The sequence below is a fragment of the Pristiophorus japonicus genome, chromosome 11, assembly GCF_044704955.1.
Source record: "Pristiophorus japonicus isolate sPriJap1 chromosome 11, sPriJap1.hap1, whole genome shotgun sequence".
Classification (NCBI taxonomy): Eukaryota; Metazoa; Chordata; class Chondrichthyes; family Pristiophoridae; genus Pristiophorus; species Pristiophorus japonicus.
The window spans coordinates 131,581,972-131,607,471 of NC_091987.1; the positions used below are offsets into that span (position 1 = coordinate 131,581,972).

Consider the following 25,500-nt stretch of genomic DNA (forward strand, 5'->3'; position numbering starts at 1 on the left):
GGGGTGTAGTCTCCATGGGTGTCCAGATGGACAGTGGGGAGCCAGGGTCTCATCATTCCTCCGCTATTCCCAGACAATCCCCAGCCTCCTCATACAACCCTCAACTTCCTGACAATCCTCAGCCTCCTCATTCCTCCCCCATCCCCCAGACAATCCTCCGCCACGTCAGTTTACAGTTTTAAAAGCTGTCAGACCTAAATAAATGTACTCATTTGTATTGTTTACAATTGTCACCTTTGATCATGAAAAGTTGATGTTACCATTTGCATTGGACTGACGAACTAGTCATATTTCTTTTGTCTGCTGAAAATATTGTTGTCTGGCTTTCTATAAACAGTGTGTGGAGGGGGAAGTACGGTGAATCTGCCCACTGATATTCCTGGCAGAGGATAAAATGTTCCATGAGTGTGTTTTTATGGAAACTTAGCAGATACCATCTGTGTTGGTGATGCTCAACGTCCACTGAACTTTGAACATTGTCCGGCCTTGTGAATAAATTGTTGACTTCTGGAAGTGTTAAATGCAGTGGCTGAAACTGCAGCACTGGAAACTCCTTTGTGGAAAGCAGTGAGAGGCAGTTTTCACGCAGAAGCAGTTTTCACGCAGAAGCAACAGTACTGGTTCTTAATGTCTAAAATACTATATTTTGCAATTGTTGCCTCTACAGATTAATTCATAAATTAAAAGACTAATAAATGGAGTCTGTTGTACAGAACGACTAGTTCCCTATGAAGCTCATGGGACAGAGTTCCCTGTTCCTGCACCCAGAGCTATTGGATAGTCTGGGCGCAGTGGATAGGGGAAGACCTGGTGGCGAGGAATGCACACCCCAAATGGAGTCCAGCTAATTCTCTGTTCTGGACGGAGATCAGGGGTGTCTCCCTTACAGGCGTGAGCTCCTCCATCCTCTGTGCGCAGGTGACCAGAAAATCGGAGCCCTATATCCTCATTGGCAAAGTGGACAAAGTTACGAATTGTGTTTCATCCACCAGGTTGTTGGTGGTGAAGATGAGAAACTATGGGATCCAGTGCGCTTCCTTGAGATACCGCTCCCTAATTGTTGTAAGACTAGACTCGTTTATCATGGCACATTGCTCGTGTCCCCCACAGTGTCCCATTCAATGGCTGACCTGATGTACCACAAGAGAGGCCAACTGTTCGATGAGGCAGAGATGCTATACCCTGTTTGGAAGACTAGAAATAACAACAGACACTGCTGTGACTTTATCCTAGGCATTCGCAGGGATCGTGATCGTGTTAGGTTGATTTGATTCTACTTGCAAACAACATTGGCAAACAGATAGGTTGCTGTATTTAAGGTATTTTGTTCAGCGCTTTCTCATTTACTTTGGTTTCCATGAGATTTGTTGTGACAATACTTTTGTATGGTTAGCTCACCTTGCAATTCTATGGTGTAGTGTTGTCTTGAAAAATGTGGTTGATGTGGAGCAGCATGATAACGCTTGACAAGAGCAATAGAAGGCACTGTGTAGTTAAATAGCTGCAAAATGCTTGTGCCACTTTGCCGTCATGCTGCCAATTTCCAAGTATAACTGAATGGAAAACAATTATTATAGCCTGTCATTCACCTGTGCATTAATTCAGTAATGCTGGGAGCTCACAGAGCATAGTACAGATGCCCCAGTTATTGTAACGGGACCACAGCAGTGTGTCGGAATCTAAGCTGACTCTCCTTTCAGAAAATGCCATTTAGTTTAAGGTCTGCTGTTGACTGACTTGGAGACTTGACAATTTCTTTCCCTACCAGCATATTCTGGCAACAACCTGCCTCTTGGAAAGTGTCCTTTGTCGCAGTGATATGGCAGCCGCACAAAGTACTTGATGAGTACATTCAGGACAGGTTCTGGTTTTAGCTTTTCCAAACAGTAATGGATTTGTTCTGGGTAGCTATAAATCTTCACCTGAGTCAGCTACTGCTTGAGAGATGTTAACTTTTAAAACACTTGCACTTCACCCTATAATGCTGTTCATCAGCCAGCTACCCTGCTAAAACATTATGTAGTAACTACTGCTATATATCGGCATAAAGAATATCTACGGTGACATTCATTTTCTTTATTACTGTTCTTTTAGTGTTTTATGTATTATATCCTGCATGTAATAATACAACTTGCATTTATATAGTACCTTTAACGAATGACCCATGGCTCAATGCACCTGAGTAATGAGAGGATGAAAACATCCAGAGAGAATTAAGGGAGGTGATCGAAGGCTTGGGAAAAAAGATGGGTTTTGAGAAGCAATTTAAAGGAGTGTAGCGAGGTCTCCGGAGAGAATTCCAGAATCATAGAATTGTACAGCACAGAAGGAAGCCATTTGGCTCATCGAGTCTGCGCCGGTTCTTTCGAAGAGCAATCCAGTTAGTCCCACTCGCTCTTTCCCCATACCCCTGCAATTTTTTCACCTTCAAGTAATTGTTAAAATTTATATGGAAAACCTCCTTCAGTTTCCTTGGTAATCTGGTGCACTGGCTGCTAACACTGATTCATTAACAGGGTGCTAATGAATCTCCTCCATACTGTGGGGAGGTGCAGAGCAAAGGTCGGGAGTATCTGAGGGATGGAAAGTTGTGCCAATTTGTGACTCAATCAGTGTCAGCTGTGGCTCAGTGAGTAGCACACAGAGTGTGAGAGGGTGGGGGGGGTGGGGAGAGAGTGAGAGGGTGGGGGGGGTGGGGAGAGAGTGAGAGGGTGGGGGGGGTGGGGAGAGAGTGAGAGGGTGGGGGGGGTGGGGAGAGAGTGAGAGGGTGGGGGGATGGGGAGAGAGTGGGGGATGGGGAGAGAGTGGGGGGTGGGGAGAGAGTGGGGGTGGAGAGAGTGGGGTGGGGGGTTGGGGAGAGAGTGGGGGTGGGGGGTTGGGGAGAGAGTGGGAGGGATGCACTTGGACTGGGATACAGGACTTTGGCTGGGGGAGGGAAGTACTTTGGCTGGGGGAGGCATGCACTTGGACTGGGGTAAAGCACTTTGGCTGGGAGAGAGATGTACTTGGATTGGGGTAAGGCACTTTGTCTGGGGGAGAGATGTACTTGGACTGGGGTAAGGCACTTTGTCTGGGGGAGAGATGTACTTGGACTGGGGTAAAGCACTTTGGCTGGGGGAGGCATGTACTTGGACTGGGGTACAGGACTTTGACTGGCCCTTGCTGTGTTCTTGGGAGCTTTGTCCTTTGTCGCTTCAGGAAGTCAAAGTGGATCGAGTAACAATTTGCAAAGTCGGTGAGACCTTGGGATGGGCAGTTCCAGTGAAACATTCCTGTGAAACTTCACGGTGTGGCTTATCCTCCAAGGGGACCAATCAGAAACAAAGGGTGGAGCATGTTGGCCATTTTGGCAGTGCAAATAAATGCGTCCAATATTTATCCCTCAATCAAAAAAGCAGCTTATCTGGTCGTTATCGCATTGCTGTTTGTGGGAGCATGCTGTGCGCAAATTGGCTGCTGTGTTTCCTACAACAGTGACTCCACTTCAAAAGTACTTCATTGGCTGTAAAGCGCTTTGGAATGTCCTGTGGTCATGAAAGGCGCTATATAAATGCAAGTTTTTCTTTTTCTTTTCTTTGTGACTCACTAACTTCTGTACATGACCATCTTTGACCTCACAAAAGCCTTTGACTCTGTCAACCGAGAGAGATTATGGAGTGTCCTTCTAAAATTCAGCTGTCCTCAAAAAATTTGTCACCATCCTCTGCCTGCTTCACGATGACATGCAAGCCGTGATCCTTACCAACGGATCCACCACAGACCACATACAAGTGCAGACTGGGGTCAAGCAAGGCTGTGTCATCGCACCAATGCTCTTCTCAATCTTTCTCACTGCAATGCTTCATCTACTCTCCAACAAGCTCTCTGCTGGAGTGGAGCGAATCCACAGGACGAACGGGAAATTGTTCAACCTGCGATGCCTCCAGTCGAGTACCAAGGTTGTCTCAACCTCTGTCATTGAATTACAGTATGCAGACGACGCTTGTGTTTGCGCACACTCGGAGGCCGAGCTCCAAACCATCGTTGACACCTACACTAAAGCATACGAGAGTCTGGCCCTTACATTAAACATCGGTAAGACAAAGGTTGTCTGCCAACCTGCCCACACCTCACAGTACTCACGACAAGATCTTGGACAGCATGGACTACTTTCCATACTTTGGGAGCCTCCTGTCAGCGAGGACAAACATTGATGATGAAACCCAACACCGCCTTCAATGTGCCAGTGCAGTCTTCGGTCGCCTGAGGAAAAGAGTGTTTGAAAAACAAGATCTCAAACCTGGCACTTGGTTCATGGTCTACAGGGCAGTAGAAATTCCCGCCCTCCTTTATGCTTCAGAGTCATGGACAATGTACAGTAAGCACCTCAAAGCACTGGAGAAGTACCACCAATGCTGCCACCGCAAAATCCTGCCAATCCATTGGCAGGATAGGCCTACCAAAGTCAGTGTTCTCTCTCAGGCCAACATCCCCAGCATCAAAGCATTGACCATGCTCAATCAGCTCCGATGGACGGGCCACGTAGTCCACATGCCTGATACAAAACTCCTGAAACAGGCACTGTACTCCGAGCTCCGTCACGGCAAGCGAGCCCCAGGAGGGCAGAGAAAACGCTTCAAGGACACTGATAGAGAATTCAAGCTCTGCAGCCTGGCTGCAGTTTTGAGAAAACACAGACCACATTGCATTAAGTCATCAATCAACATGACATTACAGGACCTTTGGCAGCGAGCCAATTAAAGGTTAACATACTATCAATTGAGCCAATAAGGTCAAAGAAGGCATGTTCTTTTCTGTAAATTGAGTCAGGTATAAGAACAGCCATTTTGGCCATGTGGTCTCAGAAGGACAAAGGCCAGGTCTAAACCCAGAAGCTTGTTGCTGCTGCCAGAATAAAATTACATTAAAACTACAACCGGAGTTCGTATTTCATTGGAAATTAAGAGATCTAACAGACACCCTCAAAGCTTCCCTGAAAAAATTTAACATTCCCACCGACTCTTGGGAATCCCTGGCCTATGACCGCTGAATGTGGAGGAGAAACATTTGGGAAACACTTTGAGTCTCTTCGTCGGGAGCACACGGAAATCAAGCACAAACAGCGGAAGGAGCATACAACAAACCAAGCACCCCACCCACCTGTCCCTTCAACCACCACCTGCCGCACCTGTGACAGAGACTGTAGATCCCACATTGGTCTCATCAGTCACCTTGGTCCTCATTAGTGTGGAAGCAAGTCACCCTCGACTCCGAGGGACAGCCAGAGAAGAGAAGAGTCAACAGCAATCAACGTGCAGCTTCGGAGAAAATAATGGTATTCATACTCTCTGATTTCAACTCATTTCTGAAAAATATTGCAAGGTGGGTTTTTGGCATTCATTGTCAATGTGAAGTTACGGGGGGATTCTGTCCTACCCTTCTACATCAGCTCTCACTCTTCAATCAAGCTTTTGGTAAATCCTCCGAATATCTCATCCTTTGGCTTGCCATCCAATTATTGCCTTGTGAAGTACTTAGGACATTTTGTTTCTACCTTAAGTGCAAATTGTTGAGATGCTTTTAATGTTTTTTAAGCTTCAGGAATGTTGAATCATGTACAGTAGGCACCTCAAAGCGGAAAAGTACTACCAATGTCCCATCAAACAGCTGCCAAATTTAGCAAGTGCAAACATTAGGATTGGCATCTGTAATATCTGGTATTCAATGTGCATCTTGGAGACTCATTAACTCCTATGTTTATAACTTTTAAATGCCTAACTTTGTTGTTATATCTTTAGGGTGAGACATACACTAGCAGAACCCTTTGTTGATTGGCCAAAATTACAGTGTTACCTTTTGAGCTGTTTTTCAATTTGCAATATTTATGTTTGTGTGAACACATTAACGCAGGAAATCCATTTATCCCGTCAAGCCCATTTCTTCCACTGGCTCGGTGCACCCTACCTTACCATAGACGCTGCTACACGATTTGTTGTTTTACTGGTGTACTCTCTAAAGCTGTACTTTGTCAAACTAATTTCCATTTGTCAAAATGTTCTGTTAGTAATCACAATAAACCCTGAATGCATTCAGCACTGCATCAAAGCTATGGACAGATGAAGGAAAAGCATGCCATTCTTGACAAAACAATACAGTGAGAGAGAACTTAAGAAAAGTAACTTGCTGTGGGCAGGATGATTTTATCAGCATCAGTCACACTAGTCAAAAGTACCAACATAAGCTTCCTTTTAAACCAACCAGTAATGAGGTCCCCTTTCCAAATTACAAAGAAACCCCACAGAAATTCACGTCACTTTAATTAGAGAAGCAAAACTCCTTGGTACGAAGGATTAATGTACTGTCCTTTCAGACCCAAGATCTAGGTTAGAATTCAGTTTATAATGGTGGGATTAAAACCATCTCAAGATTCCTGCACAAAATAAATTTGGACAGCCTGAATCCAGTTTCTGGTGGGTGAGAATCCGCTACAAAATGCCCTTTAATTCGATGCAAATTGTCAACTCCCTCCACGGTTATAAGGACAACTAGTGTTGAGAGTGGAATACTCATGGGTAGGGAGTGCTCTTGTGAAGTTGGAGTTGAAGTGCATTTGGGTGTAGTAACGGAAGCTTCGGTCTGCATCTTGCCCGAGTTTGCAAGTACTTCAAGACACTGGATGCCAAAATTTGCCAATGCCTATTACTGAAGAGCACAAGAAAACCCTTTGTAAACTAGATCTGTACAAACCTTCCAGTTGGAGTAATTTTAAAAACTGCTCACTAAATGCAGCATGGGATCTTGAGTAGAGTGCTACACTCATTCCTTCTACCCACCAGTGCCCTTAGTCTATGTTGGTCATCTCTCAATACAGTGGTCGGCTCAACTGTTCAAATGTCTGAAGAATTGGCCCCCCTGACACGTAAAGAGAACAAGGTTAGTCCCTCAAAAGCAGGAAAACAAATCATTATTAAACTCCAGTATCTGTTTCGCATACACACCTCAGAGGAGTGGGTAATGTTGGGAAGCTGTTACTATCCTTCTCAAACATTGCTCTCATCTGTTAACTCTGTGTGTGTGTGTGTGTGTGTGTGTGTGTGTGTGCGCGCGCGCATCATGGGAAAGCCATTTATGGGTTTTCTCCGAGATTATCCCTTCATTCATAGTATCGTCAGGTCAGTTGTTGAAGCAGTTATGAATGACTTTTTAAAAATCTTAACACTAGTGCCATCCTTTTCTTTATAACAACAGGTTATCCGTGCCCACCACTTAAAACATCTATGTTTAAATTGGCAGTCGCTTAAATTGGCCAATTGGCGAGAACCATTATCCATTTGCATTCAGCTGTATTTTACAAACTGCTCTATGTAGAAACATAGAAACATAGAAAATAGGTGCAGGAGTAGGCCTTTCGGCCCTTCGAGCCTGCACCGCCATTCAATGACTTCATGGCTGAACATGCAACTTCCATACCCCATTCCTGCTTTCTCGCCATACCCCTTGATCCCCTTAGTGGTAAGGACTTCATCTAACTCCTTTTTGAATATATTTAGTGAATTGGCCTCAACAACTTTCTGTGGTAGAGAATTCCACAGGTTCACCACTCTGGGTGACGAAGTTTCTCCTCATCTCGGTCCTAAATGGCTTATCCCTTATCCTTAGACTGTGACCCCTTGTTCTGGACTTCCCCAACATTGGGAACATTCTTCCTGCATCTAACCTGTCTAAACCCGTCAGAATTTTAAACGTTTCTATGAGATCCCCTCTCATTCTTCTGAACTCCAGTGAATACAAGCCCAGTTGATCCAGTCTTTCTTGATATGTCAGTCCCGCCATCCCGGGAATCAGTCTGGTGAACCTTCGCTGCCCTTCCTCAAGTTAGGAGACCAAAACTGTACACAATACTCCAGGTGTGGCCTCACCAAGGCCCTGTACAACTGTAGTAACACCTCCCTGCCCCTGTACTCAAATCCCCTCGCTATAAAGGCCAACATGCCATTTGCTTTCTTAACCGCCTGCTGTACCTGCATGCCAACCTTCAATGACTGATGTACCATGACACCCAGGTCTCGTTGCACCTCCCCTTTTCCTAATCTGTCACCATTCAGATAATAGTCTGTCTCTCTGTTTTTACCACCAAAGTGATAACCTCACATTTATTCACATTATACTTCATCTGCCATGCATTTGCCCACTCACCTAACCTATCCAAGTCACTTTGCAGCCTCAGAGCATCCTCCTCGCAGCTCACACTGCCACCCAACTTAGTGTCATCATCAAATTTGGAGATACTATGTTTAATCCCCTCGTCTAAATCATTAATGTACAATGTAAACAGCTGGGGCCCCAGCACAGAACCTTGTGGTACCCCACTAGTCACTGCCTGCCATTCTGAAAAGTACCCATTTACTCCTACTCTTTGCTTCCTGTCTGACAACCAGTTCTCAATCCACGTCAGCACACTACCCCCAATCCCATGTGCTTTAACTTTGCACATTAATCTCTTGTGTGGGACCTTGTCGAAAGCCTTCTGAAAGTCCAAATACACCACATCAACTGGTTCTCCCTTGTCCACTCTACTGGAAACATCCTCAAAAAATTCCAGAAGATTTGTCAAGCATGATTTCCCTTTCACAAATCCATGCTGACTTGGACCTATCATGTCACCTCTTTCCAAATGCACTGATATGACATCCTTAATAATTGATTCCATCATTTTACCCACTACCGATGTTAGGCTGACCGGTCTATAATTCCCTGTTTTCTCTCCCTCCTTTTTTTAAAAAGTGGGGTTACATTGGTTACCCTCCACTCCATAGGAACTGATCCAGAGTCTATGGAATGTTGGAAAATAACTGTCAATGCATCCGCTATTTCCAAGGCCACCTCCTTAAGTACTCTGGGATGCAGTCCATCAGGCCCTGGGGATTTATCGGCCTTCAATCCCATCAATTTCCCCAACACAATTTCCCGACTAATAAGGATTTCCCTCAGTTCCTATTTTTTTACTGGACCTTCTGACCCCTTTTATATCCGGAAGGTTGTTTGTGTCCTCCTTAGTGAATACCGAACCAAAGTACTTGTTCAATTGTTCTGCCATTTCTTTGTTCCCCGTTATGACTTCCCCTGATTCTGACTGCAGGGGACCTTCGTTTGTCTTTACTAACCTTTTTCTCTTTACATATCTATAGAAACTTTTGCAGTCCGTCTTAATGTTCCCTGCAAGCTTCCTCTCGTACTCTATTTTCCCTACCCTAATCAAACCCTTTGTCCTCCTCTGCTGAGTTCTAAATTTCTCCCAGTCCCTGGGTTCACTGCTATTTCTGGCCAATTTGTATGCCACTTCCTTGGCTTTAATACTATCCCTGATTTCCCTTGATATCCACGGTTGAGCCACCTTCCCTTTTTTATTTTTATGCCAGACAGGGATGTACAATTGTTGTAGTTCATCCATGCGGTCTCTAAATGTCAGCCATTGCCCATCCACAGTCAACCCCTTAAGTATCATTCGCCAATCTATCCTAGCCAATTCATGCCTCATACCTTCAAAGTTACCCTTCTTTAAGTTCTGGACCATGGTCTCTGAATTAACTGTTTCATTCTCCATCCTAATGTAGAATTCCACCATATTATGGTCACTCTTACCCAAGGGGCCTCGCACAACAAGATTGCTAATTAATCCTCTCTCATTACACAACACCCAGTCTAAGATGGCCTCCCCCCTAGTTGGTTCCTCGACAAATTGGTCGAGAAAACCATCCCTTATGCACTCCAGGAAATCCTCCTCCACCATATTGCTTCCAGTTTGGTTAGCCCAATCTATATGCATATTAAAGTCACCCATGATAACTGCTGCACCTTTATTGCATGCACCCCTAATTTCCTGTTTGATGCCCTCCCCAATATCACTACTACTGTTTGGAGGTCTGTACACAACTCCCACTAATGTTTTTTGTCCTTTGGTATTCTGCAGCTCTACCCATATAGATTCCACATCATCCAAGCTAATGTCCTTCCTAACTATTGCATTAATCTCCTCTTTAACCAGCAATGCTACCCCACCTCCTTTTCCTTTTATTCTATCCTTCCTGAATGTTAAATACCCATGGATGTTGAGTTCCCAGCCCTGATCATCCTGGAGCCACGTCTCTGTAATCCCAATCACATCATATCTGTTCACATCTATTTGCACAGTTAATTCATCCACCTTATTACGGATACTCCTTGCATTAAGACACAAAGCCTTCAGGCTTGTTTTTTTAACACCCTTTGTCCTTTTAGAATTATGATGTAGTGTGGCCCTTTTTGTTTCTTGCCTTTGTTTACTCGGCCTTCCACTATTGCTTTTTACCTTTCTACCATCTGTTTCTGACTCCATATTACTTCGCCCTATCTCGCTGCATAAGTTCCCATCCCCCTGCCATATTAGTTTAAACACTCCCGAACTTCATTAGCAAATGTTACCCCGAGGACATCAGTTCCAGTCCTGCCCAAGTGCAGACCGTCCCTTTTGTACAGGTCCTACTTCCCCCAGAACTGGTTCCAATGTCCCAGGAATTTGAATCCCTCCCTCTTGCACCACTGCTCAAGCCACGTATTTATTCTAACTATCCTGCTCCCTCTACTCTGATTAGCACGTGGCACTGGTAGCAATCCAGAGATTACTACCTTTTGAGGTCCTACTTTTTAATGTAACTCCTAGCTCCCTAAATTCAGCTTGTAGGACCTCTTCCTGCTTCTTACCTATATCGTTGGTACCTACATGTAATTTGAGTCTTGAATAACTCGGAATCTACTGTAGTCGCTGGAAAATAACCATCTACCAGCATGTCTGCTCGCAACTGCTATTTCTCGGTCACGGTTCGGTTAATTTTGCCACCCCTTTAGTTGCTGAATCCCAGACATTGTACTCATCTCTCTTTTTGCTGCTTTGTTGTGGTAAAGTAATATATTTGTGTGTGTGCGCGCAACTCAGATTGCTCCCTTTCCCAGACTTTACACCTATGCCACTGGGAGCTCTTCAACTGAAACTATCTACCCTCATCCCATTTCCCTGCTCTTTCCTGCTATCCTTTTATTTTCCTTTTTAAATACTTTTCCAGTTTCATTTTAAATGATGCTGTAGTTTCTGCTTTCGCAGTCACTTATGGTAAAGCAACCATGCTCTAATAACCCTATGTGAAAACATTTCCTCCTCTACTCTTCCACTGATAATCCTCTGTCTATGGCTCCTTCTTACCAGTTCACCAACCAGTGGAAACAATCCACTGTCTATTCTCTCACAATCTTCTATAATTTTGAAGACCTCTATTAGACCTTTCCTAACCTCTCTGTTCCAGTTAAAATTTCCAGCTTTTCTTCTTAACTCTAATCATATTCCTGGTACCAATCTAGTGAATCTTCACTGCACCCTTTCCCTGGTTCCGTTATTATAATAGGCTGCCCAGAACTGTAGTCTGGCCAGTGTTTTACATGAATTTAACATGCTTTTACATTGTATCCCTGTATAGGAAATTCAGAATTCTATTTGTCTTTTTATGGCCTTTCTGTCTGCTTTCCCACCTTTTAAATATCTTTTTATCTACAGCTCTAGATCTCTGCGTTCCTAGGAGACTTGCTGTTTCAGGATACTTTCTTTCACTGCTTTTCCCAAAATGTACTGAGATATTTCTTGCAGCACAAACAAATGTGAAAATTCAGTCTTCTAAGTTGAATCCTTTCTTGGTTTGCTGCAGGATTAACATGCACGGAACAAAACTTCATAACCAAAGCAGCTAGCCAGCAAGCAGCAGCTGAACATGGCATTGTCATCGTAGCCCCAGACACCAGTCCGCGTGAGTACTTAACTTTCAAATCATTCCATTCGATTCTGCATGTCCACCCAAAATTAGGATACAGTTCAAGTAATGAGAAAAGTTGTAAATTTTTGCTTAAATTGAGCTGTTTTGTGTCGATCAGATACTACAGTTAATAGCCTTCCAAATGCAAAAGGAAGTGATTGTGAATGTAAAATAAGTACGAGGGCAGTTTAAAAATTTCTGCCAGTTATGGTAATTGAATATCAAAAATCACCTTTGTTAATAACAAGGAAAATACATCATTCTAATGGTAATATATTGTTAAAGGTGAAAGCAGTAGCCACCTTTACAGTTCATTTGATCTACTTCATGTTCTGAATGGCTTTGTGGGTTACCAATGTGTGTTGTCGTTCCAGGTGCCTGCAATATTCAAGGCGAGGACGATAGCTGGGACTTTGGTACAGGGGCTGGGTTTTACATAAATGCCACAGAGGAGCCTTGGAAGTCGAACTACAGGATGCATGCGTACATTACAGAGGAGGTACTCTGATCAGGGGCTGCATTTTCCAAAATTGAGAAAGTAACTTCTGTTTAATTTTGAAATGAAGAGAACATTTCTGTTGAAGCTGGTTGGTTAATCAAAAGTACTGTACTGCTAACCAGCCCTGGTCACACATTCGGATCACACTGGATAGCTTTTCAAGGTTCTCAGCTGTGCTGGTAGCTGATGGTTAAGTTGTTCAGACTGAAGCACGCCCTCTTCTGGTCTGTCACGGAATGGCGTTGACTTTGTTGAATATAAGGAATGTAGGAACAGAAGTAGGATCATTGGAACTAGAAGTCGCTCTTAATTCAGCCCCTCGAATCATGGCTGATCTGTACCTCATCTCCATTTACCCGCCTTTGCTCCATATCCCTTGATACCCTTACCCAACAAAAATCGATCGATCTCACTTTCATTTGTTTGTGGACTAGCAAGAGTCTAGCTTTTGATTCAATGTAATTTCTGTTTCGAACCAGCTTCTGCTAATTCTGCACAAAATATTCTAGCCTCCTTACGGAAGGATCTGGTAGTGTCCAATTTATTTAATACGACAAGTTTTTAGAGTGAAGCTCTCTACCTAATCAGTTTTGTGCAAGTGTATCTCAGTGTGGCAAACAATTGTTGTTACACACAGGTTTTTGATCTCTCGCATATCAGGATTGCTCCATACAGGGCATTGCTAGCTGCAGTAGTTCTTGGAGTCTCGTGCTATCGTGGGTGAACTTAATCTCACAATACTCCAGTGCCAACTGAACATTTGGGGGTTGAAATTGCCCCCTGCCCGAAACGGAGCGCTCCCACCCCGTTTCGATAGTATTTGCTGCAGCTGCGGTTCAGGTCACCTCTTGAGCGACATTCGACTCTTTGTTGTTTTTTTTTCCTTGGATCTGGAAGGGCGGTGGCAACACCTGAGGGGCGGAAGTTGGGGGCGGTGCGGAGTGACCGCTGCAATGACGTCATCACGGTGCTGTGTCACCACAGCTCTCCCTTTCACTTAAAGGGAAGAGCCTCTGCGATTTTAAAACTTCAGCCCACTGGGCTACCAGGGAGGGTTTCGGCCAGGCCAGCGGCCTGGCATCCAAGAGGGGGTGCCAGACTGCCTGTTGGTGGCCCGGTCAAACCTGGGGGCATAATTGTCGGGCCGACATGACAGTCGGCCAACAATAGTACATCTCCCCTTTAAGGGAAGCCACACCGCCATCACCATGAGAAACCAGGTTTTGGCACCACCGGACGGGCCGAAGTTTTTCGGAGGGGAATTGGCAGTGTGCATGGTGATGACTCACTTACCAGCAGCAGCGGTACGTTAAGGTGGGGGGGGGGGGGGGAAATTGGGGCACCACCAGGAAACCTTGGAAGGGCAATTGGCCTATTAGCGGCCATTCCACGAAAAGTCGGCAGCCACTCCACTCCGCAGCATGGCCGCCGATTTGCGGTGGTAACAGGCCTTAAGGAGAGGGGCAATTTCAGCCCCTTGGTCTCCAAGGAGCAAGTGATAGCCACAAAAGGCCTTGAGCTCAATAATATCTGCGTTCTGATGAACGGTCACCGACCTGAAACGTTAACTCTGTTTCTCTCCCCACAGATGCTACCTGACCTGCTGAGTGTTTCCAGCATTTTCGGTTTTTATTTCAGTAGTATGCGGTGTTGGAGTGTATCTCTTGTCTTTCTACCAGTTAATGTCTACATGATTTTCTCAAGCCTGCCAACTGTAACACCTCCCCTTTAATAAAATCAATATAATGAGCCAGGGTTTTGAAACTGAAAGCGTCCTTACATGCTTGTGTTGTGCTCGAAAACTAAAGAGTTCTATATAAACAGGAGTGAAATAAATGATGTTTTTTTTAAAGAATGGCTACGGGTGTCAGTTTTACCTGTGTGTGATATTTTTGTTTGCGTGTATTAGCATATCTTGATTAAGGTTGGTTGATGCAATTAAATTTGCTAATTATTGTTTTTTTTTTCAGTTGCCTCGTCTGATAGGTGCCAATTTCTCTGTTAATCCTGAGAAGATGTCCATCTTTGGCCACTCAATGGGTGGTCATGGGGCTCTGATTTGTGCTTTGAAAAACCCTGGAAAATATAAGGTACAACCATTCCTGGACACTAGTAGCTGGGTTAGAATACAAGTAAAATATGTACAGCATCATAATTTCTGAAGTTGGATACCATGCGATGCCTGCTTACTCTAGACATATGACAGGGGTGCTGCTATGTTACACTATGTAACAGAAATTTTAAATATTTCCAGTCATGCTTCTGACTACCTTGCAGAAGGTGCATTACCTGTTGTATGGAAAAAATAGTATGTGTTAGGTATGTATTTACTGAACTAAATGGTCCAAAATTCAAAAGATTACTGACATCACTGAGTTTAATTTGAAAACTATAGAACCAAAGGCCATTTAGCTCATCTTTTGCGAGAACACTCTAAAACGAATCCCACTGCCCTGATTGCTCTCCAGAACCCTATACCTTCCTCTGTCTCAAATATTATTCACTTTTCTCTTAAAGGCTGCAGTGGTCTCTGCTTCAACCATTCCCTGTGATAAAGCATTCCATGTTCTTAACACTCTGCATAACTAAAAAAAAAACCTCTCCGAACTGCTTACCTCACTCTCTGTGACCACGTGAAAGTGATCAGCACTTATGATTCCACAACCAGAGGAAAAGGGCATTCCTACCTTAAAACATATCTGATTGAGAGTGTCTGTCTGTTGGGCTGCTGAGAATGAATATGACTAACAACCTGAAAAGCAGCATCTGTTGCAAATAATTGCGGGGCGGGTGGAATGTTCACGAGATAGTTACATCTGTCTGCTCCTTGTAATCTGACTTTTTGCCTTCACTAGTGTACCAAAAGTTCCATTCTGTGTCCATCACTCTTTGTTATGAAGAACTTCCTGATGTAATTTCTAAATTTGCCTTTCACTAGTTTGAACTTGTGCCAGCTTAACCTAATGATGTAATCCTACTTATACCTCTTTGACCAAGCTTTGCTCACCTGTGCTAATTTCTACTTATGCAGCTCGGTGTCAAATTTTGTATCTCACGATTATCCTGTGAAGCGCCAAGGGAGGTTTCACTACGTCAAAGGCACTATATAAATACAAGTTGTTGTTATATTGCGGATTTCCATTTTTTTATATCACTTACTATCTTGTATATATCCCTATATAAGTTGGTGCAAAAATAAGTCTAAAACTTGGAAACAAATGAATTTTGGAGCATAAGTTAGGAGTATTAAAAGAAACATTGTAAGTACAAAAAGAAGTACTTCATTAAGCTGAATTTTTCCCCTCAGGAAATGGCCTTGTTGCTGTAGTAAGAGACCAACAGACTTTGTTATGTAAACGTAAAGCCTTTATTTTAGGATATCAAGGCCTTGGTTATCAGAATGATACCAGGGGTGAGGGACATCAGTTATGTTGAGACTAGAAAAGTACTGTTGTATTTTCTCCAACACACTATTCTGACTCACCGTGGGGATTTTCTCTCTTTATTCACATATATCTGTGTCTATATATCTCTGTTTTTATTTTTTCTCACTCTTCTGTGTTATGTATAGTTACCAGCAGAGACCCACAAAACATTTGTGGTCAAATTAGTATCTTTATTGCAACAGTACTTGTTTCAACAGTTATCATCTTCGTCTATAGAATCAACGCTGATGTCCTCTCTCCCTTCCCCTCTCCCCCTCCCCCCGCTCACCTCTCTCCCTCCTCGTTCACTCCCTCCTCCCTCTCGACCTCCCCGCCCTCGAACCCCCCCGCCCTCCTTTCCCTCACAGCTCTCCCCCTTGCCCCACCCGCCCTCGCTCTCTCCTGCCCTTGCTTGCCCTCGCTCCCGTCCCCCCGCCCTCGCTCCCGTCCCCCCACCCTCGCACCCCGCCGAGCCCTCGCTCGCCCCCTCCCTCCTGCCCTCCCGCCCTCACCTCTCCTTCGTCCCCCCGCCCCTCCTTGCTCCCCCGAGCCCGCCCCCGCCCCTCCTCACTCCCCCCAGCCCTCGCCCCCCCCCGCCCTCGCCTCGTGCCCGCCTTCGCCTCGTGACCGCCCTCGCCCCCCGCTCGCTTGCTCCCGCCCTCGCCCCCCTCTCCCTCCCTCCCGCTCTCCCTCCCGCTCTCCCTCCCTCCCGCTCTCATGCCCCCTCGCCTCTCCCCCCGCCCGCGCCCCCCTCTTCCTCCCTCCCGCTCTCATTCCCCCCTCTCCCTCCCTTGCTCCCCTCTCCCTCCCGCTCTCATCCCCCCTTGCCCCCTCCCTCGTCCCCTCCCTCGCCCCACCTCCCTCCCTCACGCCCCACCTCCCTCCCTCACCCCCCATCTCTCCCTCCTTCCCTCCCTCCGTCCCTCTCCCTCCCCCCCTTCCTTCCCTCCCTCCCTCTCCCTCCCCCCCTTCCTTCCCTCCCCCCCTTCCTTCTCTCCCTCCCCCCCTTCCCTCCCTCCCCCCCTTCCCTCCCTCTCCCTCCCCCCCTTCCCTCCCTCTCCCCCCCCTTCCCTCCCTCTCCCTCCCCCCCTTCCCTCCCTCTCCCTCCCCCCCCTTCCCTCCCTCTCCCTCCCCCCCCTTCCCTCCCTCTCCCTCTTCCCTCCCTCCCCCTCCCTCCCTCCCCTTCCCCCCTCCCCTTCCCCCCTCCCCTTCCCTCCCTCCCCCTCCCTCGCCCCCCCCTCGCTCCATCTCCCTCGCCCCCCCCCATCCCTCTCCCTCACCTCCCTTCCTTCCCCTCCTCCCCTCCCCTCCCTCCCTCACCCCCCTTAAAAAGCAAGAAAACATTGGGTAGTCCACACAACCTGCACTCTAAGGCGTACATGCAATAATACTGAAAAGTGAGACGAATTATTAATTTGTATTTCTGCTTTTGATCCCTAATAACATCCGGACAGTCTGTGTCAGCACTCGCTCCGATCTGCAACCCTGTGCAGTCCCCTTGGGGTCAGAAAGCATTTACTGGATACCTGGGCTCTGATAAAAGCAAATGGGAGGTAAGGTCATATTAGTAGGAAATTCATGATTTATTTTTAAATTCTGTTTTGAATTTTTGACCATAACCAGATGAGGGTATTTCTGTGCTAAGACAATGTAACACTTTTACCCTTTTGGCACCCCGTGTCCTCCCCACTTGGGTAGTGCACAGTCCATAATGCTAACTGTTCCTTGAACCAAGCATCCACTGTTGGTGCTAGTGCAATTTTTTTCGTTCCGACATCAGCCTGTGTGAGTGAGACTGACAGTTTGTACTGAACTGCGGTTGCTTCTGTGCACTTAAGAACATAAGAAGTAGGAGCCGGAGTAGGCCATTTGGCCCCTCGAGCCTGCTCTGCCATTCAATAAGATCATGGCTCATCTGATCATGGATTCAGCTCCACTTCCCTGCCCACTCCCCATAACCCTTTACTCCCTTATCGCTCAAAAATCTGGCTATCTCCACCTTAAATATATTCAATGACCCAGCCTCCACAGCTCTCTGAGGCAGAGAATTCCACAGATTTACAACCCTCAGAGAAGAAATTTCTCCTCATCTCAGTTTTAAATGGTCGGCCCCTTATTCTCAGACTATGTCCCCTAGTTTTAGTTTCCCCTATGAGTGGAAATATCCTCTCTGCATCCACCTTGTCGAGCCCCCTCATTATCTTATAAGTTTCAATAAGATCATCTCTCAATGTGTATAGGCTCAACCTCTCTGAACAGCCTCCAATGCAAGTGTATTCTTCCTTAAATACAGAGACCAAAACTGTACGCAGTAGTCCAGGTGTGGCCTCACCAATACCCTGTACAGTTGTAGCAGGACTTCTCTGCTTTTATACTCTATCTCCCTTGCAATAAAGGCCAACATTCCATTTGCCTTCCTGATTACTTGCTGTATCTGCATACTAACTTTTTGTGTTTTGTGTACAAGGACCCCAGGTCTCTCTGTACTGCAGCACTTTGCAATTTTTCTCCATTTAAATTATAATCTGCATTTCTGTTATTTCTGCCAAAGTGGATAACCTCACATTTTCCCCCATCTGCCAAACTTTTGCCCACACACTTAGCCTGTCTGTATCCTTTTGCAGATTTTTGTGTCCTCTTCACAATTTGCTTTCCCACCCATCTTTGTATCATCAGCAAACATTACACTCGGTCCCTTCATCCAAGTCATTAATATAGATTGTAAATAGTTGAGGACCCAGCACCGATCCCTGCGGCACCCCACTAGTTACTGTTTGCCAACAGGAAAATGATCCATTTATCCCAACTCTCTGTTTTCTGTTAGTTAGCCAAACCTCCATCCATGCTAATATATTACCCCCAATCCCGTGAGCTTTTATCTTGTGCAGTAACCTCTTATGTGGTCCCTTATCGAATGCCTTCTGGAAATCCATATACACCACATCCACTGGTTCCCCCTTATCCACCCTGCTTGTTACATCCTCAAAGAACTCCAGCAAATTTGTCAAACATGATTTCCCTTTCATAAAACCATGCTGACTCTGCTTGATTGAATCATACTTTTCCAAATGTCCCGCTACTACTTCCTTAATAATGGAGTCTAGTATTTTTTACCAACGACAGATGTTAGGCTAACTGGTCTATAGTTTCCTGTTTAGTTCACAACCCCCCTGATCCTGATTCAAACCCAGGGCCCCTACTTTGAATTTGTACTGACAACCTGTACCAGCCAAACCGTGCCTTTCTGTTTTTAAAAAAAAAACTGGGAGTAGACAGTTTGACATATTTTTTAATTCTTTAACGTTGTTTAGTTTTTGAGAGAAGAATGCTTTCCACAGCCTTCTTTAAGCTGAGGCAGTCCCGTTAGCTCAGCTGCCAAAGCCCTCTGTTCTCAACGGGAAATCCTCAAGTCTGTGTTTCAGGGCTGACTGTCACACAAGGCAGTGCCATGTGGATGCACTTTGCAGGTTTTGCCAGATTACTAGCTGAGTCCTACTCAGTTCACTATTGACCCTGCTGCACCATCTGACACTTCACTTATATACAGTTAAACATGTAGAAACTATAGCGCCTCTTATGGCTGAAGTGCTATTAAGACTTACCTAGAAAATAGTTTTTAGAACAGTTCGTGCTAAATGTTTGGATTCCCTGTGGTTCATAAACTATACAGATTAATATGAGTTTACTATATTATAAATTGCAAGCAAGTTAAGGTGTTTGTAAACAAGCAGATGAACAACTTATGTTCAGTGTTTGACTGCATAATACATTGGTATTAAATTGTGAAACTTCTCTACTCCCCGTAGCCTTATGATGCCACCTGCCTGGTGGGAGCCTATTCAGGACCTCTCCTGGATATACTTATTGACCAAGGAAAGGATGATCAGTTCCTGGCTGCAGGGCAATTACTCCCCGATAACTTCATCGCAGCTTGTACTGACAAGAAGATGCCTGTTGTATTTCGGCTTCAAGAGGCAAGTGTGTCCAGGGTCCAGATTAACCCAGCAACCTATTGGTATCATGGGCTAGATTTTACACTTTTGTGCATATCGCCCAAAAATGAGCGTTATTTCCGGTGTGGGTGGTAAAAATGGGTTTTCAGATCGCCGGCTTCTCGCCCATTCTCAAAGCACCTAGTCTCCATTTTTGAAATTGGGCGTTACCGCGAGCGATATGAAATGGATGGTAGCGTTAAATCTCGCTGACCTTCTGCCATAAAGTGTCACCGTCCTTAGCAAACGCATGGCAATGCTCGATTCCCGTGATTCAGGAGGTCAAGGGTCATCATGACATGCGCAGAAGAGAAGACAGAGAGAGGGAGCTGAGGGGGATTGAAGGTGTGTGCAGCTGTGGTGTGTGCTTGTTTGGCTGTTGTGTGAGGGAGATTCACCAGCAGCAAAAAGCCTACTAAGCACCAAAAACAAAGTTGTCACCGAGTTTTTGTCGAACAAATAATATATAACATGGAAGGTATGGTGGAGGTCCTGGAGCTGGTAGCCAGGAACACTGTGGCAGAGGGCTCCCAGTGGTCCCGGAGCGCAGCACTGCATCCCAAGGTACCGCACCCCCATTGCCAACCAACATGAGAGCCCCCCCTGCCCCCCCACCCAAATGAAGCATCGCCTGAGGAGTTCCTCGGTCATGTGGCTTGGAGTCAGGAGAGAAAGGGGTAGAGGTGGGGAGGAGAAGCGGGGGGCGGAAAGGGTTGGTTTTTACAGAAATACTGATGATTTCAGACAACTGTTCGGTTTAAATGTTTTTTATTTAACAAAACCTTGTTGCGCATTGGCTCAGATAGCTGCACCGTTACACGCTGGTGATTCCTTAACATCAAAAGGTATAATTACACTTAACTTCAATCAGCTTAAACTTTAACTGTCACCAAGGTGATACCCACCATTGATGTATGACCAGCACACCCAGCAGTGTGTCAGCCTTGTAAATAACACTAACATTCTTTCGGGCAAAGCGCTTATTGATGAGCGCCTGACATAAAGCTCTTGCAGCTATCATGCCGCCACAGGCCCTTTCATGCGGTCGAGAGGAGGGCGGCAGGGGCATGACTTCAGCGTCAGCCTGATTGTGTGGGTCGATGTCAGAATCCGCCTCCTCGTCTTCCTCTTCCTCTCTCAGGTGGACTGTCAGACTCATCAGGCAATTCTTGTCCCCTCCTGATAGCCAAGTTGTGCAGCATGGAGCACACCACCATGAATTGAGCTAACTGCTCAGGGTGGTATTGGAGCTCGCCTCCTGAGTGGTCCAGGCATCTAAAGCGCTGCTTAAGCACTCCAATGGTTTTCTCCACGATATTGCGAGTGGCTCTGTGGCTCTCATTGTATTTGCCTCTTGGCTTCGGTGTGGGTGTCACGCGGGGGGGGGGGGGGGGGGTCATATCCTGTGTCACCAAGCATCCAGCATTGACCTTGTGGCTGATTGTTAAACAAGTCAGATACAGTGCTCTCACACAGGATGTGAGCATCATGGATGTTGCCCGGAAATTTAGCATTCACTGCCATTATAATTTGCTGGTGGTCGACAACGAGTTGGACATTCAGGGAGTGGAATCCCTTGTGGTTCCTGAAAACCTCTACATCCTGAAAAGGTGCCCGCAGTGCGATGTGCGTACAGCCTATTGCTCCCTGCACCTTGGGGAAGTTAGCAATTCTGGAGAATCCTAGAGCCCTCTCACTCTGTGCCTCCCTGGCCATAGGAAAGCTGATCAAGTCCCTCCTGCGTGTGTACAGGGCTTCAGTGACCTGTCTAATGCAGCAATGTGTGCCATGCTGAGAAAGTCCGCAAATGTCTCCAGCTGAGGCCTGAAAAGAATCCGACGTTTAGAACGACAGTGACTTTGACCTCGACGGACAGTACAGTATTGATGGTGCTGGCAGGCTGCAGATCTCCCCTTATGAGCTGGCATTCCTCATTGAAACCTCTTTGTGGAAGCGTAGTTTCCGAAGGCAGGTGGTGTCGGGCAAGTCGAGGTAAGACTGCTTCTTCCTATACTTGCGGGGGGTATAACGCCTGGTCCTCCTCATGAGTCTGACACGTCTTACATTGGGCACATGATGCTGTGGAGAGTACCTTCGGCCCTCTCAAGTCTGCAGCATGTAATTGGTTACCAAGAGAGGGTGAGAAAAGACAGGCCCTATTGCAATAGCTCTCTGTTTTCCACCGATTGGTCACAAACAATGAATGTCCCACGAAGACACTTATTAAATTTCAATCGGTCACAGTATGGTCAAGATGTTTGTACAGATGTTCATATCAACTCCAATGACCTCCAGAGTTCATCCGAACTCCCCCGAGGTTGAAGCACAGCAGCCTTTTAAAGGATGCGACATGTGATGTAAAACATGGTGTCCATAACGCTGTGATTAGTTCTGGTTAGTTCCACTTTTTGGGAGAGCGATATTGTGGACGATATGTGTGCGAGGTGGTGAAAGTGACAGTGGCCGATCTTATGGCCGCGAGTTTCGGCAAATATGATTTTTACAGTGGTCGATATTGAATCTCGGCATTAATTTTGTGCGGAAAGTAATGCTGGGTGATATTATGGGTGTTGATTTTGCCCATTCTGATGATTCCACCCAAAAAGAGTGGACTGCCGGTATTATTTTTTCTCGGCGTTAAGCACATGGGGTAAGTAACACTCGGCAATAAACTTCCGCAAAATGCCCGTCAGTTTCCCATTTTGTGGCTATATGGGCGTTATAAGTCATTTCAGCTGTAAAATGGACGTTAAGTGGGTGTTAAGCATGCAAAAAACAAGGAAACTCGCCCATAGTGTTTAAAGTGTAAATGACTTCACCTTTTCATCTTTTCATCGTGAAATGTACCAAACTGGTACATTTACATAATTTGTTCTGTTCTTTCGGTACCTGCCTTGGACTTTTGTCCGCTCCCAGAAGTAAATAAACTGAGAGGCTGAGAAATACAGGGCAAATTAAAACAATGCCCTTGTTATGAGAAAGTGTGGGGTAAATTACTGAGGTTACTGAAATAGAACGAATTACAATCCAGTGATTCAGCACTGAAGAGGTCGTGTGCTACTGAAGAATGCTCAGATTTGAAAGGATCAATTTTGATTTTCAGAAGAGTCTTTTCTGTCATTTACGCTTTGCCATGTATACAACCATTTGCGCTTTAAAATGTTTCATCTTTTCTAAATGACGTGTAGGATCTTTGACCAATATCAACATTTCTCTATGGTTTTAACAGTTTCACATTTTGCTATCTGCAGGGATATGACCACAGTTACTTCTTCATCGCTACGTTTATTGGAGACCATATCAAGCATCATGCAAAGTACCTGAATGTTTAAGAATCGCCAGCAGTAATGAACATCTCAACTATGCCTTTTGATCATGTAACAGTTGAAGAAATTAATCTCCCTGTAAAGTAATTCACATGATCCAGAATGATTTACTGACGTCCGCTCCCTTGGCCATATGTAGTGGGCAGTATTTAGTGAGTTTGTTGATCTGCAATGTGCCGTTCATCCTGGGAGCTGACCTGTCCCTATCTGAAATCATTGCACGTGATTTGTTTATGAAATCGGACTCATTATGATGCCCATACCTACCCAAGGAAATCAATCTGTGAGCACGACCCTAGAATAAAGTCAAGTATGCAGCAATTTGATTTGAAGTATCTTTGTAACAACGCATTGCTATCATTTAGCAGTCTAGACAAGCTGGAACAGGCTGTATCCACCTCTAGCACCAGTGGCAGCACACAGTCAGAGTTGACAGCTTAAATTACTTTACAGTTACTGTTGAGTGATCTGGAATACTTGGAGTTGCCAAGATTGGGTCATAAGTTAGCTGCATACTTGAAGTGTTGACTTCCGCCAGAAACACGCGCATGATTGAAATTGGTGAGCTTGGTCCATCTCACTGGTCGCAGGGGACGGTGCTTTAATGCAAATCCTCCGTCCTATGGCTGCCGACGCTGCTGCTGTAAGGGACAGATTTTCTTCAGTCATTGTTCAAGTGACTGAATTGTGTCCCTCTGGTAGAAAAGCAGAGAAAGGAAAGATAAATGCCGGCACCACCATTCTGATTTCAATGCTTAAAAAGAACTATCTTGCCAGCTATTTTTAATGATTGAAACCCAGGCTGGTGAGCAATGGTCTTCCAATCTCAAACTTGGATCCTGACTTGCGAATATGAGCAGGTGGTGAAAGTGTGACTCTTGGCTTTCTTGCTGTGAGAACAGAGCCAATACTGCATCCTCCAGCACATTTTAAATACGGCATTAATGTAGTTGTCTCACTTTTTTTTCATTCCTCCTTTTTTACCCCTTCCTTTCTCCATTTCCTTTTCCCTGGCTTTTTATCTCTGTCCCTGTCTTTCTGGCTTCTCAAGCTACTTGGTGCAAGTGCCACCATCTCGATTTTCTAGCCCAAGAGGGCAAGGTTGGCATAAGAACAGTAGGGAGATTGGGCTATCCCTGAATCCCAACCGGAAAGTCACAACTCACATAATGAAGTAGTCTGTGCCTGCATGCAGCAAGACCGCATGGGCTGATAAGTGGCAAGTAATATTTATTTGCGCTACACAAGTGCCAAGCAATGACCATCTGCAACAAGAGAAAGTCTAGCCACCTGCCCTTGACATTCAATGGCATTACCTTGGCTGAGATCCCCCACCATCAACATCGTCGGGGTCACCATTGACCAGAAACTTAACTGGACTAGCCACATAAATACTGTGGCTACAAGAGCAGCTCAGAGACTGGGTATTCTGCAACAAGTGATTCACCTCTTGACTCCCTAAAGCCCATCATCTATAAGGCACAAGTCAGGAGTGTAATGGAATACTCTCCACTTGCTTGGATGAATACAGCTCTAACAACACTCAACAAGCTTGACACCATCCAGGACAAGACACACGAAATAGGAGCAGGAGTAGCCCATTTGACCCCTCGAGCATGCTCCACCATTTAATAAGAGTATGGCTGATCTGATCATGGACTCAATTCCACTTCCCTGCCTGCTCCCCATAACCCTTTATTCCCTTATCGCTCAAAAATCTGTCTATCTCCACGTTAAATATATTCAAAGACCCAGCCTCCACAGCTCTTTGGGGCAGAGAATTTTACAGATTTACAACCCTGAGAGAACAAATTCCTCATCTCAGTTTTAAATGGTCGACCCCTTATTCTGAGACTATGCCCCCTAGTTTTAGTCTCCCCCATGAGTGGAAATATACTCTCTGCATCCATTTTGTCCAGCCCTCTCATTATCTTATATGTTTCGATAAGATCACCTCTCATTCTTCTGAACTCCAATGAGTATAGGCCCAACCTACTCAACCTATCTTCATAAGTCAACTCACTCATCTCCAGAATCAACCTAGTGAACCTTCTCTGAACAGCCTCTAATACAAGTATATCCTTTCTTAAATACAGAGACCAAAAGCCTCACCAATACCCTGTACAGTTGTAGCAGGACTTCTCTGCTTTTATACTCTATCCCCTTGCAATAAAGGCCAACATTCCATTTGCCTTCCTGATTACTTGCTGTACCTGCACACTAACTTTTTGTGTTTCATGCACAAGGACCCCCAGGTTCCTCTGTACTGCAGCACTTTGCAATTTTTCTCCATTTAAATTATAATTTGCTTTTCTATTTTTTTCTGCCAAAGTGGATAACCTCACATTTTCCCATATTATACTCTGCCAAATTTTTGCCCACTCACTTAGCCTGTCTATATCCCTTTGCAGATTTTTTTTGGCCTCCTCACAATTTGCTTTC

At 45.3% G+C, this 25,500-nt stretch overlaps 1 protein-coding gene across 4 annotated transcripts in view; it reads left to right on the forward strand.

Moving 5' to 3' along the window:
- Positions 1-23,379, forward strand: part of esd (esterase D/formylglutathione hydrolase) — a 40,734-nt gene extending 17,355 nt beyond the window's left edge. For all 4 annotated transcript variants that reach the window (XM_070894064.1, XM_070894067.1, XM_070894066.1 and 1 more), the window contains exons 4-9: positions 11,712-11,810; positions 12,191-12,315; positions 14,286-14,405; positions 17,195-17,293; positions 19,547-19,714; positions 22,984-23,379. In XM_070894064.1, the coding sequence (XP_070750165.1) occupies positions 11,712-11,810; positions 12,191-12,315; positions 14,286-14,405; positions 17,195-17,293; positions 19,547-19,714; positions 22,984-23,064 (692 nt within the window). In that variant the 3' untranslated portion in view covers positions 23,065-23,379. The remainder of the gene's footprint in view (positions 1-11,711; positions 11,811-12,190; positions 12,316-14,285; positions 14,406-17,194; positions 17,294-19,546; positions 19,715-22,983) is intronic.
- The last annotated feature ends 2,121 nt before the right edge of the window (positions 23,380-25,500 follow it).